The sequence below is a fragment of the Rhinolophus ferrumequinum genome, chromosome 16 (genome assembly GCF_004115265.2).
Source record: "Rhinolophus ferrumequinum isolate MPI-CBG mRhiFer1 chromosome 16, mRhiFer1_v1.p, whole genome shotgun sequence".
NCBI classification, from domain to species: Eukaryota; Metazoa; Chordata; class Mammalia; order Chiroptera; family Rhinolophidae; genus Rhinolophus; species Rhinolophus ferrumequinum.
In genome coordinates, this window is record NC_046299.1 from 64,173,898 (window position 1) to 64,187,422 (window position 13,525).

Sequence of the window (13,525 nt, forward strand, 5' to 3'; positions counted from 1 at the left end):
ACGTGTCTGGCATAGGGCCAGGCCTCGCACTAGGACTGCTTGCCCTCCTCTCTCTTACATCACAGACATGCCTGGAGGAGGCACTGGCAGGCAGCCTGGGAAAGAACAGATTTCCAGCCACTCAGACAAAAGTCAAGGAAACGGGGCTGACTTTGTAGTGCCCCTGCGCCCTCCAGGCCCATGTTCACCACTCAGACCCATCCTCAAGGACTTGGAGCCTCGGGGTAACGAGGGCAGTACACAGCCTTGCAGGGCCGCCCCTTCAGCAGATGGGGCCTCCTCCTTGCATCTCCATCCACACCTAGGGCCCCTCTGAGAGGGAATCTGTTTTCAGAGGCTTCAAGACAGATGATTTTGAACCCATGACCACATCACCCATGCACAGAGGGTTGTCACCATTCTCGGTGAAGATGGTCACTGCATCCCCATCAAGAACAATTTGCTCCCAAACAAGTGTCTCCCCGGGATTTGCACCAAGCCCTGCTACGTGCTGGCGACATACTGATGCAGTCAAGCATGCTGTAGCCCTGTGCAGCACACGTCTGCAGGCACATCCTTCCACGGTGGTCCTCTGCCCGCCCTCTGCACTGACCTCCGAGATTTCCCTGCCCAAACTTCCAAGTCTGAAAATGGAACTGACTTTGAGCAGCCAGTGCTCGCTTTCTGGATCAAGAGAAGCCTCTAAAACCAAGAGAGATGCCCAGCAGCCTTCATCTACCTTCTTGGTTTTGCCAAAAGAGCCAACCCCACCTGTAAAAGGCAGTTTCCCTTAAATGTCTTTTTGCCTATCAATCGGGGGAGCTTTTCAGTGAGGCTGCAGTGTCCATGTGCCTTAGGGCAAATCTGTTCCCTGGCGCTCCCCAAAGTACATCTGTGGTATTTTTCAGGAACACTTCTGCTTTCTTCTAAGTGTCCCTCTGTCCATTCCTGGCTCAACAGAATTGGGGCACGATAAGGAAGCCCTCCCTATTCCCTTCAAAAGTGACAAACAGATTTATACTTCCATTGCACAGTCTTCTACCTGGTGTGCTGTGTACCAGGCACTGAGCATAACCCTACCACCTCAGGCCCTATCTGAAACAGACACATGAACACATCCTTGTAACACAGTGTGACAAGTACAGTGATAGATACATGGTCTTGGCACAAAGGAGAGAGATCAGTTTTATTTGGGGGTGGGTTGGGACAAAGAGGTTTTATTTGATCAGAAAAGATGAGTAGGAGTTATCTAGGCAGACAGGAGGGGGTATAATTAACAACTGCATCAACTTACTTCACAGAGAATCTAATACCAAACTCTGTGAGGCATTGTCAACTCACCCATTTTATAGATGTGCAAGTAAGGTTTGGAGAAGTTGTTAAGTAACCTGCACAAGGTCAGAGAGTTAGAAAATTTGCAAAGGAGGGACAACTGTATGCTTTTATAGAACCCCAACCCTAAACATTTAAGTAAATTTCCTCTAGGTTAGTCAGGTAGAAATTGATGGAATCAGGAATCAAACACAGGTATCATATTGAGACCGTGGAGGTAGATGGATTATAGAGGCCCTTTTATGTCAAGCTAAAGAACTTGGACTCTCCTGTTGATGAGGAAGAGGCTATGAAGGATTTTATTGGTGTGGCAACTTCACATCCACTCTAATTTATCCTGCCAATAAGTATGAACCACAAATTCTAGTAGTGAAGAAGTTTAGCTGAACGTGTCCAGGGCAAAGATAGTCTGTTTAATGATGTTATGCTATTTAATGATGATATTCTACTTGAGAATTCCTACAACTCATGAAGGCAAAGACAAGCAATCTCATAGAAAAGTGGTGAAAGAAAGTAACAATTTACAAACAAAAATACAAATGGCCAATAAACATATAAAAAGGTATTTGGCCAATTAAAACAATTACACAATTAAAACAATAATGAATACCATTTTTCTCCCATCTGATTGACACAAGAGATTAAGACAGAAAAGAGCAAATGTTGGTGAAGGTGTTGGAAACTGTGTCCTGTCATACACTGCAAGCAGGAGTGTACAGGCTGCGACTTTGGAGGGAGACTGGGGAATTTCTTTTAAAATTGAAAATGTGCTCAGATTGCTTGGATCAACCAAACTGTTGGTGTATCTCCTGGGAAAGCACTTCCACACAAGGAGACTCACTGCAACAACCTCACATCTAAAAATTAGAAATAACCTAAATGTCCATCATAGGAAAATAAATAACTGCAAACACTGCAGTATGTTCATATTAAAAAAAAAAACCCACCATGCAACAGCTAAGAAAATCGAGCTATTTCTGTATAAACTAAAGTGGATATATTGTTGAGTGGAAAAGGAGAGAACTACAGAGTGATACATATATAATAACATATATGTTAAAATATACTTAGCTAAATACAAAGGCTGTTCATGTTACATCTTACATGGGTTTGTAGATATGTATAGAAAATGGTTTAAAATACACATAAAAACAGTACACGTGGTAGTTTCTGAGAGGTGGCAGAAGGGACCAGGGTTTGTGATCACAAATTAACATTCATAATATTCTAATTTCTATAAGCATCTCTATAAACAATGTCTATTTATGTATTACTTAAGTGATTAATTTTCATGTTAATAAATGTAGAGATGAAATTTAAAATCACTGACACATCCATTCCTATGCAAAGTGCTATCGCCAGTCCTCTGCAGAATTCATAACAAGCAAAATCTTATTACTGAACACAGAAAAGCAGATCTTGCCTTCGAGGAGCTCTCAGGCTGGTGTGGGGCAACAGGTCGAACACCATGTGGGATAGATTCCTGAAGAGGGTAGAAAATGCAATGGGATGCATGGTGAGGGGGAAGGGAGGTTGTTCACAATATTTCAGGAATCAGAGAATGTGATCATATGGCAACTTAGGAGAGGCAAAGCTGGGCATGGGCGGAGAGACTTCAGGTTCAAAGGTGCAGAGGTGGGTGCTCCCGGGGCCTGTTAGGGAAGACTAGGAGGACAGGAAAGGTGGGGGCACACTGTGGAAAACCATGATTCTGGGTGAAGAAGCTGAATGCCAGTCCCAGCAGCAGGGAGCCCTGCGAGGTCTATGGGCATGTGGGTGCTAGCATGGGACTGTACAGAGAAGTTTGGCATAAGTACACAGGTGAGTTGGCTGGGTCAGGAAACAAGGGACAAGTTGGGAGGTGATGACTGCCCCAGCATGGGGGAAGACTGGGCTTGGGGGAAATTAGAGAGTAGGGATGGTCTCAATGGATGAGGTAGATGAGCCTGAGAGACTCAGCGGATTGGGATAGGAAGAGTGCAGGGAACAGAAACTAAGATTTTGAGGCCCGGCCACCACCCCATGATTCATGGGAAGTGTCAGGGTTCAGAAGGAAAGCCCCTTCTCTGTAGTGAGGGGCTCCAAGGCCCACCCACAGTGCAGGAGCTGTAGTCCCTTTCTTTTCCCAGGACAGCTCACCTACACTGTGCACAGGCAGGTCTGAGCCCTGAGAACAGGCTTGCCCAGGGCAGGCAGGCAGGCGCATAGTCCTCTGGCTTCAAGCCACCAGACTCCCAGGCTTCCGGGAAAGGCTGACACGGCTGCTCTGTTCCTTTGAATCTGAGAATATGAGGCTGGGGAAGCCTAAATTAATTAAGTGATGCTGAGGCCCTGAGGCCCTCCCGAAGCAGCACACAGGGATTGGCAGTGAGCAAGGCCAGGGTAAACTGCACTCCCTCCCCCAGTATTGGAATCCAAAGAGGCTCACGAGCTTTGTTGGAACTAAGCCTGCACTTAAGTGCTTCCAGGGAGACAAAGAAATAATAAATCAGGAGCAAGTGCTCCTCCCACACACTGCTACCACCACCATCAACCTGCTTTTCCGTAGAAACATGGCCGTTGCATGTCTCAGGAACCAGATGTCTCAGTGAAGCAACAATTGGCAAGGCCTTGGAATTGACTGGGCTCACAACCTTCTCAGAAAACAATACAGGACGAGCTGACGCCTTCCTGCAAAGTAGCACCCCCCACAACTCCCCCCAGACCCCCCTCCAAACACACACCAGACCTTGCCCAGGCACAGATGCAGGAAGGCTATCCTGCCACGCCCTCCCCAGACTCCCACACACCAGAACTCCCTGAGTCCACAGCAAAGTCCACTAGGACGCTAATCCAGCAGGAGAAGGACTTTATTCCAGCAGACCTAAGCCACAATGGTATCCAATAGACAGAACGAAAGGTTGTCAGCCAGCAATCACCAAACTGTCTCTATCCATGCAAAACCATAATAGTTCAGCTCCTACAAAGTATCAGGCAGTGAGCTAGATACTTTCAAGGAAGTCATCTCATATTCTTCAGCCATTCTGGAGCAGAACAGCGGGTGGCTGCATGCTTGAGCCAGAGAGCCTGCATCTGAATCCTATCTCCACTGCTTACTTGTGAGCTGTCTGACCGTGAATAAATTATTGTACCTCAGTGTCCTTATCTGTGAAAAGGTACTGTGAAAGTTAGTAAGAGGACTGAATGACTTAATGTTTGTAAAGTGCTTAGAGCTGTGCCTGGCACATTATAAACACTTCTATGTGTCTAATAAATAAATTCTTCCCTCTACTCATTCGACTTACAATGAGTACCAGATAGATACTCTGTAGCAATAGTTCCTATATCTGGCCGATAAACGAGAAGAAAAGAATGCTTCTATTTTCTCCAACAGAATTGGATGGGAAATTCTCTTATGCCTTTAAGTTATCCTTAGAAAAAGGAGTCTCCAGAAAGGAATTTACCAAAAGTTATGTTGAAGAAGCCAGAGGTGCAGGAAGGCCAAGGGGCGGGGCCCTTGTGGGAGGCGGGTTGTCAAGGGGTGGAGTCAGGGCCAGCACCCTGGACAGCTCCTCAAAGGCCCGCGCAGGAATGGGGCTGTTTTCCATGAACTGCCAAGGTTCAGGCCCGAGCCTTTTGCTGAGGCAGAGGGTCTTCACCTCCCTGCAACTCCTGCACCCTAGTCCTTGGGGTTACTGAAGGACAGGTGGAACGGTGGCCTTCTGAGAGTGAAGTTGGAGGGTGAAGTAGTTTAGTGTCCCTGGGGCCTATTTAGGCAGCCAGCCCAGGACCTTCCTCCTCCCATGGATCTGTCCCTCTCCGCTACACTGCTGGGCTGTGGCCACTCTGAAGGTGGAGCAGCAGAAGCACAACGAGGCACAGGGAATAGGGAGGTAGTGTAAGGACCACAAGACAGGTCCCTCAGCCTGCATTTAAATCCAGGCTCTACTGCTGGGATCTTGGGTAAGTGACCCAGCCTCTCTATGCCCAGTTTCCTCATCAGTAAGACAGGGGAAATAGAACCTACACTTCACCAGGATTGAGTGAGGATTAAATAAAACAGCACATACAACACCCCTGCCACAGTGTTTGATAAATGAGTCTGTTTCCTGCCATTGGGGAACGGAGGACCAGAGAGTTAGGCATGAACCCAGAGATAACTTGGCTCCATACTCACAGACAGCCATGAATTATACAGGCCAGAGGGCTGGGAGAAGGGGTCTGTACCTTGAAGACCCTGGGAAACTTTCTCTTCTCTAAGACTCCACTAACTTCTAAGTTCTCCAACCACTAGACAGAAAACTTCGGCTTTAAATTCCCCTTTTAATCAGACAGGAAAAACAATATATGCATAAATAATATTTATTCTGCAGACTGGAAGACTACCTCCTTAAAAGCCTCAGAATGAGAGAGTCAGAAGAGGCCAGAGGTTTCAAACTCAAATGACTGGAGAGCCAGGCAGGTGACATAAGTGTGCAAAGCCAGCCGAAGGGAACCTGCAATGACCTGGAGAGTGTGTGTGTACTGACTACAGTCCTTCAACTAAAATTTAAACGACTTCTCTCACCCGACAAAGCCTTCTGTAGCACCCCTTTCTGCTGAGGGCTGCAGTGAGGGCTGCAGTGAGCGGGTTCTCCCCCCACCCCTTACTTAACAGAAACCAAGACTGGAGCCCAGAGAGAGGCTGTGATTTGCCCACGGTCACCCAGAACCAGGCTTGTGCCCATACTGGGGCTCTTCCCCGCCTTCAAACAGAGAGCAGTTTGGCCACTGCAGAGCAAGTGCTGGCAGCTCCTTAAGTGGAAGAATTTCTCTTCCTTTCCTGGGGTACCTGGGTGAGTCGAGAAATTACACAATAGGGAGCAGGCTGCTGCCTTTCCCTTGATGCCCTGGGCTTCATCACCTCATCCCACAGCCGTCTCAGGAACAGAAGCCAACTTTCCATTGCCCCCGGGACCTTCCACCAGCCAAGACAGAGCCTGGAATCACAATGCCCACCCAAGCAGAGGGACTAGCCAGGAAGCCAGACTGCCCCTGTACCTTTTATCTGCTCTACACAAGATCCACAACTGAAATGAAGATAAAACAACACATTTCATAGATGCTGAAAATCACAATAGCGAGCACTTACATCGATCACTCTTACTATACGCCAGGCACACTAAGCAGTAGATTCTAGTATTGCCCCCATTTTACAGATAAAGGAAAACTGATGGACAGAGCAGTGAAGCTATTCCCAGGCAGCCAACTAGTACGTGATGGAGCTGAGAGCCATCTCCGTGGTCTGTCTCTACAGCCCACGTGCATCACACTGCATCACAGTGCTTCCTTGAAGTGGGGAGCATGTAGGGGAAGAAGCTGGACCCAATGCTAGTTTGCTTTTGAGGCCAGAAAAATGGAAGGAATCCTCTCTGACTCTGGAAGCAAGAGACAAACCGTAATCTCCACACGAGTCTCCCAACCTCAGCCGCCTCAGAGCCTCTCTCCTGCCAGCCCGAGGACCAGAACACGGACTCCATTTGCCGTCCAGAGTCCAAGATCTTTTGGGGACACACTGGAGCCAGGGCAGGTCAGCTTGTACGCTGAGAACCGGGCATCTAAGCGGGTGCGGCCCTCTCCGGAGGTGAGCCTCCCTTAAGTCTCTGATGAGAGCAAAGCGGCTGGGTCCTGCTCGGGGATTGAGCACTGCGCCCACACCGGCTTTCTCGCAGCTCCAAGAGAGGACCCAGGCCACATCATTTCCGGAGCCCACCGGGACTTGGAGGCAGCTCTGGAGATTGGGGGTTGGGGTAAGGAGGTAGGGAAGGGGGCGGGCCACGCAGGAGCGAAGAACTGGGCCTCCTCCGGTGCTTACAGTGACTGGGAGGAGTTAGAGGGGGAGGAGGGGGAGCTGGGGGACCAGGACAGTTAAAGAGGAAAGGGGGAATACTGGCTGGGAGAGGGTGGTGAGGTAGTGTGAGAGGGTGGAAGGGACAGGGCTGATATTCCGGGTCTTGGGTGGGGGCAAGGCGACTTTTCCCTTCAATCCCCAGATGCTCAAAGTCAAGAATTCTCTGCTGTGACATTCTCCCGAAGGGCCGGTCAGTCGGAACCCCGCCCAGCAGTCTCCGCGCTTCCCCCTCCCTTTCCGTGGGTAGAAGGGGCCAGGGGGCGGGGCCAGAGAAAGGGTTAGGGGATCTGTACCTTGCGCCCCTTCAGTCGCCCTCACAATTCAGCTGCTGAAACAGATGGGCGCAGCTGCGGCTCACCTCGGGGGCTGCTTGCCGGCTGTGCGCCGAGATCCAGGCTGAGGCGGACATCTGGAGCCCCAGGCGCCCCCCTCTCCCGCGGGGTCGGGGTAAAGCGGCTGTTGCGCGCCCCCTCCCGGGGGGAGAAAACCGGGCTCAGACCTCACGGGTCCAGACTGGGGTGGGGCGAGGTGCGTGAGCGTAAAGCCTGCTCCTCGAACGGAACACCCATTATCTTCAGGGGATTGGCGGGGACTCTTTCGGTACCTAGACTCCTTTCTGGGTTTTCAGCCTTCGCGCATCTGGCAAGGGGACCCCCCACCCAGCCGCGCCCCGCCCCCGGCCCCCGCCCCGCCGACGTCGCATTAGCATGAGCGACGCAAGTGGCCCGGGCACCACTGGGGGCCGAGACTCGCCGCGTCACAGCCCCGAGTGGAAAGGGAAAAAAGAGGAGGCGGCGGCGGAGGAGGCAAGAGCCAGCGCGAGGGGAGGGGAAAGAGGCAGCGGGGCGAGCAGCCGGCGGTCGGGCGGCAGCGGCATGCCCCTCGGTCCGCGCGGGCAGCCTCTTAGCGCGGCGGGGGCGGCTCCAGACGCGCCTGAAACGCAGCGCGCTCAGTCTCGGTCCCGGACCCCTCGGCCCACCTTCCCTGACCACCATTGAGCCCAGCAGCGGCTGCTCCAGGGCTCCTCTCCGAAAAGCGGCGGCGCCTCGCCGGACAGGGTCCTTGCCTTTCCCGGGGCGCAGGGCCATGAGCCCTGCAGCCACCTGAAGCACAGGGGGCGCTGCGCGGACCGTGCCCCCGAAGTTCTGCGCCCTTATCTCTGTACTGCAGGGCGCCGGCGTCCAGCCCCGGCAGAGGCGTCTTCGGAAGAGCGGCCGGGTGGGGCAATGGAACCCGCGGGCCAGGCCCGGGAGGCCGCCACAAAGCTGTCGGAGGTGGTGGGTGCGGCGTTCCAGGAGCCCCGGCGGCAGCGGCGCCTGGTGCTGGTCATCGTGTGCGTGGCGCTGTTCCTGGACAACATGCTGTACATGGTCATCGTGCCCATCGTACCCGACTACATTGCCCACATGCGCGGGGGCAGCGAGAACCCCACTCCGGCCCCCGAAGTGTGGGTGCCCACCCTGCTGCCGCCCACTCCAGCCAATGCCAGTGCCAACATGGTAAACAGCTCAGAGTCCCCGACGGCCGCTTGGCCGGCCGGGTCTGCCCTGCGGCCCCGCTACCCCACGGAGAGCGAGGACGTGAAGATTGGGGTGTTGTTTGCCTCCAAGGCCATCCTGCAGCTGTTGGTGAACCCCTTGAGCGGGCCCTTCATCGACCGCATGAGCTACGACGTGCCGCTGCTCATTGGCCTGGGTGTCATGTTCGCCTCCACTGTGCTGTTTGCCTTCGCGGAAGACTATGCCATGCTCTTCACTGCGCGCAGCCTGCAAGGCCTGGGCTCGGCCTTCGCGGATACGTCTGGCATTGCCATGATCGCCGATAAGTATCCTGAGGAGCCCGAGCGCAGTCGCGCGCTGGGCGTGGCGCTGGCCTTCATCAGCTTAGGAAGTCTAGTGGCACCGCCCTTCGGGGGCATCCTCTATGAGTTCGCGGGCAAGCGCGTGCCCTTTCTGGTGCTCGCTGCTGTGTCACTTCTCGACGCGATGTTGCTGCTGGCGGTGGCCAAGCCCTTTTCCGCTGCGGCGCGGGCACGGGCCAACCTGCCAGTGGGCACGCCCATCCACCGCCTCATGCTGGACCCCTACATAGCCGTGGTGGCCGGCGCTCTCACTACTTGCAACATCCCCCTCGCCTTCCTCGAACCCACCATCGCCACGTGGATGAAGCACACGATGGCGGCGTCCGAGTGGGAGATGGGCATGGTCTGGCTGCCGGCCTTCGTGCCGCACGTGCTAGGCGTCTACCTCACCGTGCGCCTGGCAGCGCGCTACCCACACCTGCAGTGGCTCTACGGAGCTCTCGGGCTGGCAGTGATCGGCGCCAGCTCGTGCGTGGTGCCCGCCTGCCGCTCCTTCGCACCACTAGTGGTCTCGCTCTGCGGCCTCTGCTTCGGCATTGCGTTGGTCGACACGGCTCTGCTGCCCACCCTCGCCTTTCTCGTGGACGTGCGCCACGTCTCGGTCTACGGTAGCGTCTATGCCATCGCCGACATCTCCTATTCCGTGGCCTATGCGCTCGGGCCCATAGTGGCGGGCCACATCGTGCACTCGCTGGGCTTTACGCAGCTTAGCCTTGGCATGGGCCTGGTCAACCTGCTCTATGCCCCTGTCTTGCTGCTACTGCGTAACGTGGGTCTCCTGACGCGCTCCCGCTCCGAGCGCGACGTGCTGCTTGAAGAGCCACCGCAGGGTCTGTACGATGCCGTGCGCCTGCGTGAGCGCCCTGTATCTGACCCTGACGGCGCATCTCGCACCCCACCCGGCCCGTTTGACGAATGCGAGGACGACTACAACGACTACTACACGCGCAGCTAGCGGCCCCGCTCCTCTTCCAGGCCACCTACGCTTCGGGTCACAGTGCCTGTTCTGTGGGCGCACTAGCCAGCTCAGGCTCAGGGCCCGCCCCTCTCCCCCCTGCGATTATCCAAGCGCAAGCCCCTGTCTTGACTCCCCCTACCCGGGTCCCCTTTCCATGACCCTTTCTGTGTCCCTCCCCCTCTCGTGCAGTGGGGCGAGGAGCCCCGAGGCACGCGAAGCGATGCTCTCCTGGCACGGAAGAAGAGGAGCTCCGGCCTCCCCCTGGGGGCCACCATGTGTAGAGCTGTGCGTCTGTCTGTTCCCCCTTCTCTTTCTCTCAATGCCAACATGGCCTGCTGCACAGCAGTGTCTCCAGTCCGAATCAATAAATCATATCTGTCCGAGACCGAGTCTCTTTACTGATGGGGGTGGGCGGCCGGGCACAGGGCCAGAACAAAGGGGAGGGTGAGTTGGGTCTAACCCCAATCCAGGTCTCAGACCGGCGGGCGCCCTGAGAACCTGTGGCTCTTTTACTACCTGGAAAAGGAGATACGTACAAAAGAAGCAAACCCAACAAGGGCTCTAACCCACAGACAGCCTGCTGCACAGGACGCCCTCAGCCCGCGACAGCCCCACCCGCCCAGGCCCGGGTAGCAGAGGACCCGCTCCCTCCAGGTGCGTAGGCCCCGCCCCTTGAGGACACCTCTTGCGTCAGCCGCCTGGCTGTGAGGCGCTGGGGATGGAGTCGGGCATCCTACCCTGTCCAGGCTCCGCAAAGGAGTAGGGGCCAAGCTGTTCTGGGCAGAAGTCCGATCTCTGGAAACACACGTATATGATGCGTGTCTTCATTAGAGAGCCAGGGGAGAAGGTGTGTCTGCTGTGTCTCTGTTGTGCAGAGTCGGGACTGGAGAGGGTGCGAGTTTGGGGGCTGGTGCCAACCTCCCACCCCTACCGCGTCCTGAGTGGAAAGAGCTGCCCGGGGCGGTTAGAAACGTCTCCCTTGAGTGCGGGTCCCTAGGAGCCCCAGATCCGTGTTTGTGCCCCACTCCCAGTCCTGGAGTCTGTGGCCTGCTGAAGGCGGCAGAGGCCTCCCGTTCCCGCGGGTGGAAAGGCTGCCGGGTTGAGGAATACCTGTGCGTTAGACAATGCCTGTGGGCATCTGCATGGTTGGTGTGTGCACGTCTGTTCTCAGTCTGCATGTCCCGCTGTGTGTGTTTGTCTAGACAGGGTCTGTCTTTGTGGGTCTGTCTGTGTGTGTTTGCGTGTAAGGACCTATATGTGGGGTAGGGGAGGAGAGCTTTGTCTGGGAGGAGTGTCTGCCTCTGGCTGGGTGTCTCTAAGCATTCCCAGGTTCGTATCCTCCTGCCACCCAATAGTGCCAGCAGGGATGGGTGGAAATAAAAAGGAGGGAGGACCTGCAGTGATTAACAAACAGGTCTTATCATTATTATTATGTCATCACCTTCATTTTCAAAGGAGTTGTATGGTTTGAGCCTGGCCTAGAGGGTGGGGAGCGCACAGATTTCCCCAGACCCAGTCCTCGCCAGGGTTCTGCAGAGCAGCCGCCAGCCAGGATAAAGGGGTGGGGGAGCGCGAGGACTGACGGCGGCTCGGCTGGGGTAATGGGCGTGGGCGGGGCAGTGATCCGCACGCCCTTCTCGGGCCTGGATTCTGCTGCCCTTGTACAAACAGGTGCGAGCCCGGGCAGGGGACAGGGAGGTGGGATCCCGGAAGGCGGGGTGTGGGGAAGGGGGCGCGATTATAGAGGACGGAGAAGAAGCGAGATGGGTGGGGCTGGGAAAGGGAGGAATAGAAGGAAGGGGAGGGAGGAGGAACAGAAGAAGGAGAGGACGGGCGCGGCCAGCTTGCTTGCAGCCAGTCGGGAGCCCACGGGGACCCAGCAAAGTCGTTGGAGGCTCTGCCACCGACAGAGGCGGCAGTCCTGTGTAGAACGCCCCTGAAAAGCCTGTATTTGTATGAGCAAGAGTAACTTTATCTTGGACCCTGGGTGCTGTGGAAATTCCCCATGAAGATAAACAACCACTAGATGGACGGTGCAGCAGCTGCACGTACTGATAGGAAACAAGTCTGTGAGGACTGATAAGGTGACGTCATAGGGCTCTATTGAAGTCCTTATAATCTAGGACTTTGACAGCTAAGAGAGCCGGTCGGACTGAGGTGAGCGGGCCGCTCCTCTGTTCCACAAACCTTCTTGCTCGGTCAGACTCAGCCGAGCCTCTGCGGACCGACCAACCAGCCCAGCCGCCCTGCACACCGGATTCTAAGTGACCCTGGGACTGGTTCGTTATCAAAATACTTTCCTAAATTGTTATTGCTATATTGATGGCCGTATTGCTGTGATTATGCTGCGCTGTGATGCTGATGGTGAGGGGGCTGTTCCTCCCACTGCCTTTTCTGTGTGAATAAACGAGCGCACTGGAAGGCACGACACCTGTGTGTTTGCCTTAATTCTCGCTCGAAGCCACGCGGAGGCCTCACTCAGTGCCAGGTAGATCCTGGGGGTCTGCGAGTCTCTTGGGGTTCGTCCCCCTGACTTGCAGGAAGAGACTGCAGCGCGGTCTGTGAGCCCAGCAGACCTTCACGACAAGTCCCCGCCCCCGCTCGGCTGACACGCCCCCAGATCCTTCCAGCTCCCGCTCCCGCCCCCAACCCTGGTCGGTGCGGTGCAGCGGCGGCAGAATCGGCAGAGCGGAGGAGAGCAGGTGAGAAAGGCTGGGCTGGCGGCGGGCAGCGCGGGGAGCGGAGCTCAGGGGCCAGAGGGAGGCTCGGTCCAGGGACCGGACCGGGCTGAGAGGCCCCAGGACCCGCGGAGCCCTCCAAGTCCTGAACGGCACCCGCCGTCGGGGGACCGCCGGCAGACTGAGGGAGCCCGCGGCTCTGGTGCTTTCCCGCGCAGACTGGGGTCGGGGGTCGGGCCTCGGGGGTCGGGAAGCTGGATGCCGGATGACGAGACGTTAGGGGGACAGGACTTAGAGCGGCTTGATCATTAGGGCCCCGCGCCTCCCCGTGCCTGTCCTCACTTCTCCTGGACCTCCATCTGCTGAGCGCCAAAGTCTGCACTTTTCTGGCCCCGGTCAAAGGGTCCTCAGGTCTCACCCCGACCACCGGGAAGTGCCGGCGCACTGGTCTCTCCCACTGTGGAAGAGGCAGGAGGTGGGGGGCGGGTGCTATTTTAGCAAGTATAAGCGGGGTCTCAGGGAGTCCTTAGAGCGTGTGGACAGCCTGTGGTGCCGGCCGAGCTGGGGTTGGGCCTCTAGGGCAGAGCAGAGAGATCTCTGCAGGAAGCCTTTGAAAGCCAGGCCGGCGGGAGGGCACCGCAAGACCGACAGACAGACAGAAAGATACACCCTCTAGGCTCCGGCCCAAGGGCCAAGGAGGAAGTGCTGCTGGCGCAGGGACCTCCGCTTTGGCTCTCAGGATACTATGCTGCTTAGATCTGGTGGGACTCTCAGACGTGGGGTCTCTGAGGTTTCACGAGCATCTTCCCGCTATGGAGCTGGCTCCGGACCAGAGCAAAAGGAGGGGC

At 55.4% G+C, this 13,525-nt stretch overlaps 2 protein-coding genes across 2 annotated transcripts in view; both read left to right on the top strand.

Annotated features, from left to right (window-relative positions):
* The first annotated feature begins 7,976 nt into the window (after nucleotides 1–7,976).
* On the top strand, nucleotides 7,977–10,377 carry SLC18A3 (solute carrier family 18 member A3). Its single transcript, XM_033129837.1, has one exon. It carries the CDS (start codon nucleotides 8,407–8,409, stop codon nucleotides 9,994–9,996), a length of 1,590 nt encoding a protein of 529 aa, XP_032985728.1. The 5' UTR covers nucleotides 7,977–8,406; the 3' UTR covers nucleotides 9,997–10,377.
* Nucleotides 10,378–11,941: 1,564 nt separating this feature from the next.
* The window catches only part of CHAT (choline O-acetyltransferase), a 55,817-nt gene continuing 54,233 nt past the window's right edge, over nucleotides 11,942–13,525 (top strand). Inside the window, exon 1 of the mRNA XM_033129748.1 lies at nucleotides 11,942–12,701. The gene's annotated coding sequence lies outside the window, so the exon portion shown is untranslated. The remainder of the gene's footprint in view (nucleotides 12,702–13,525) is intronic.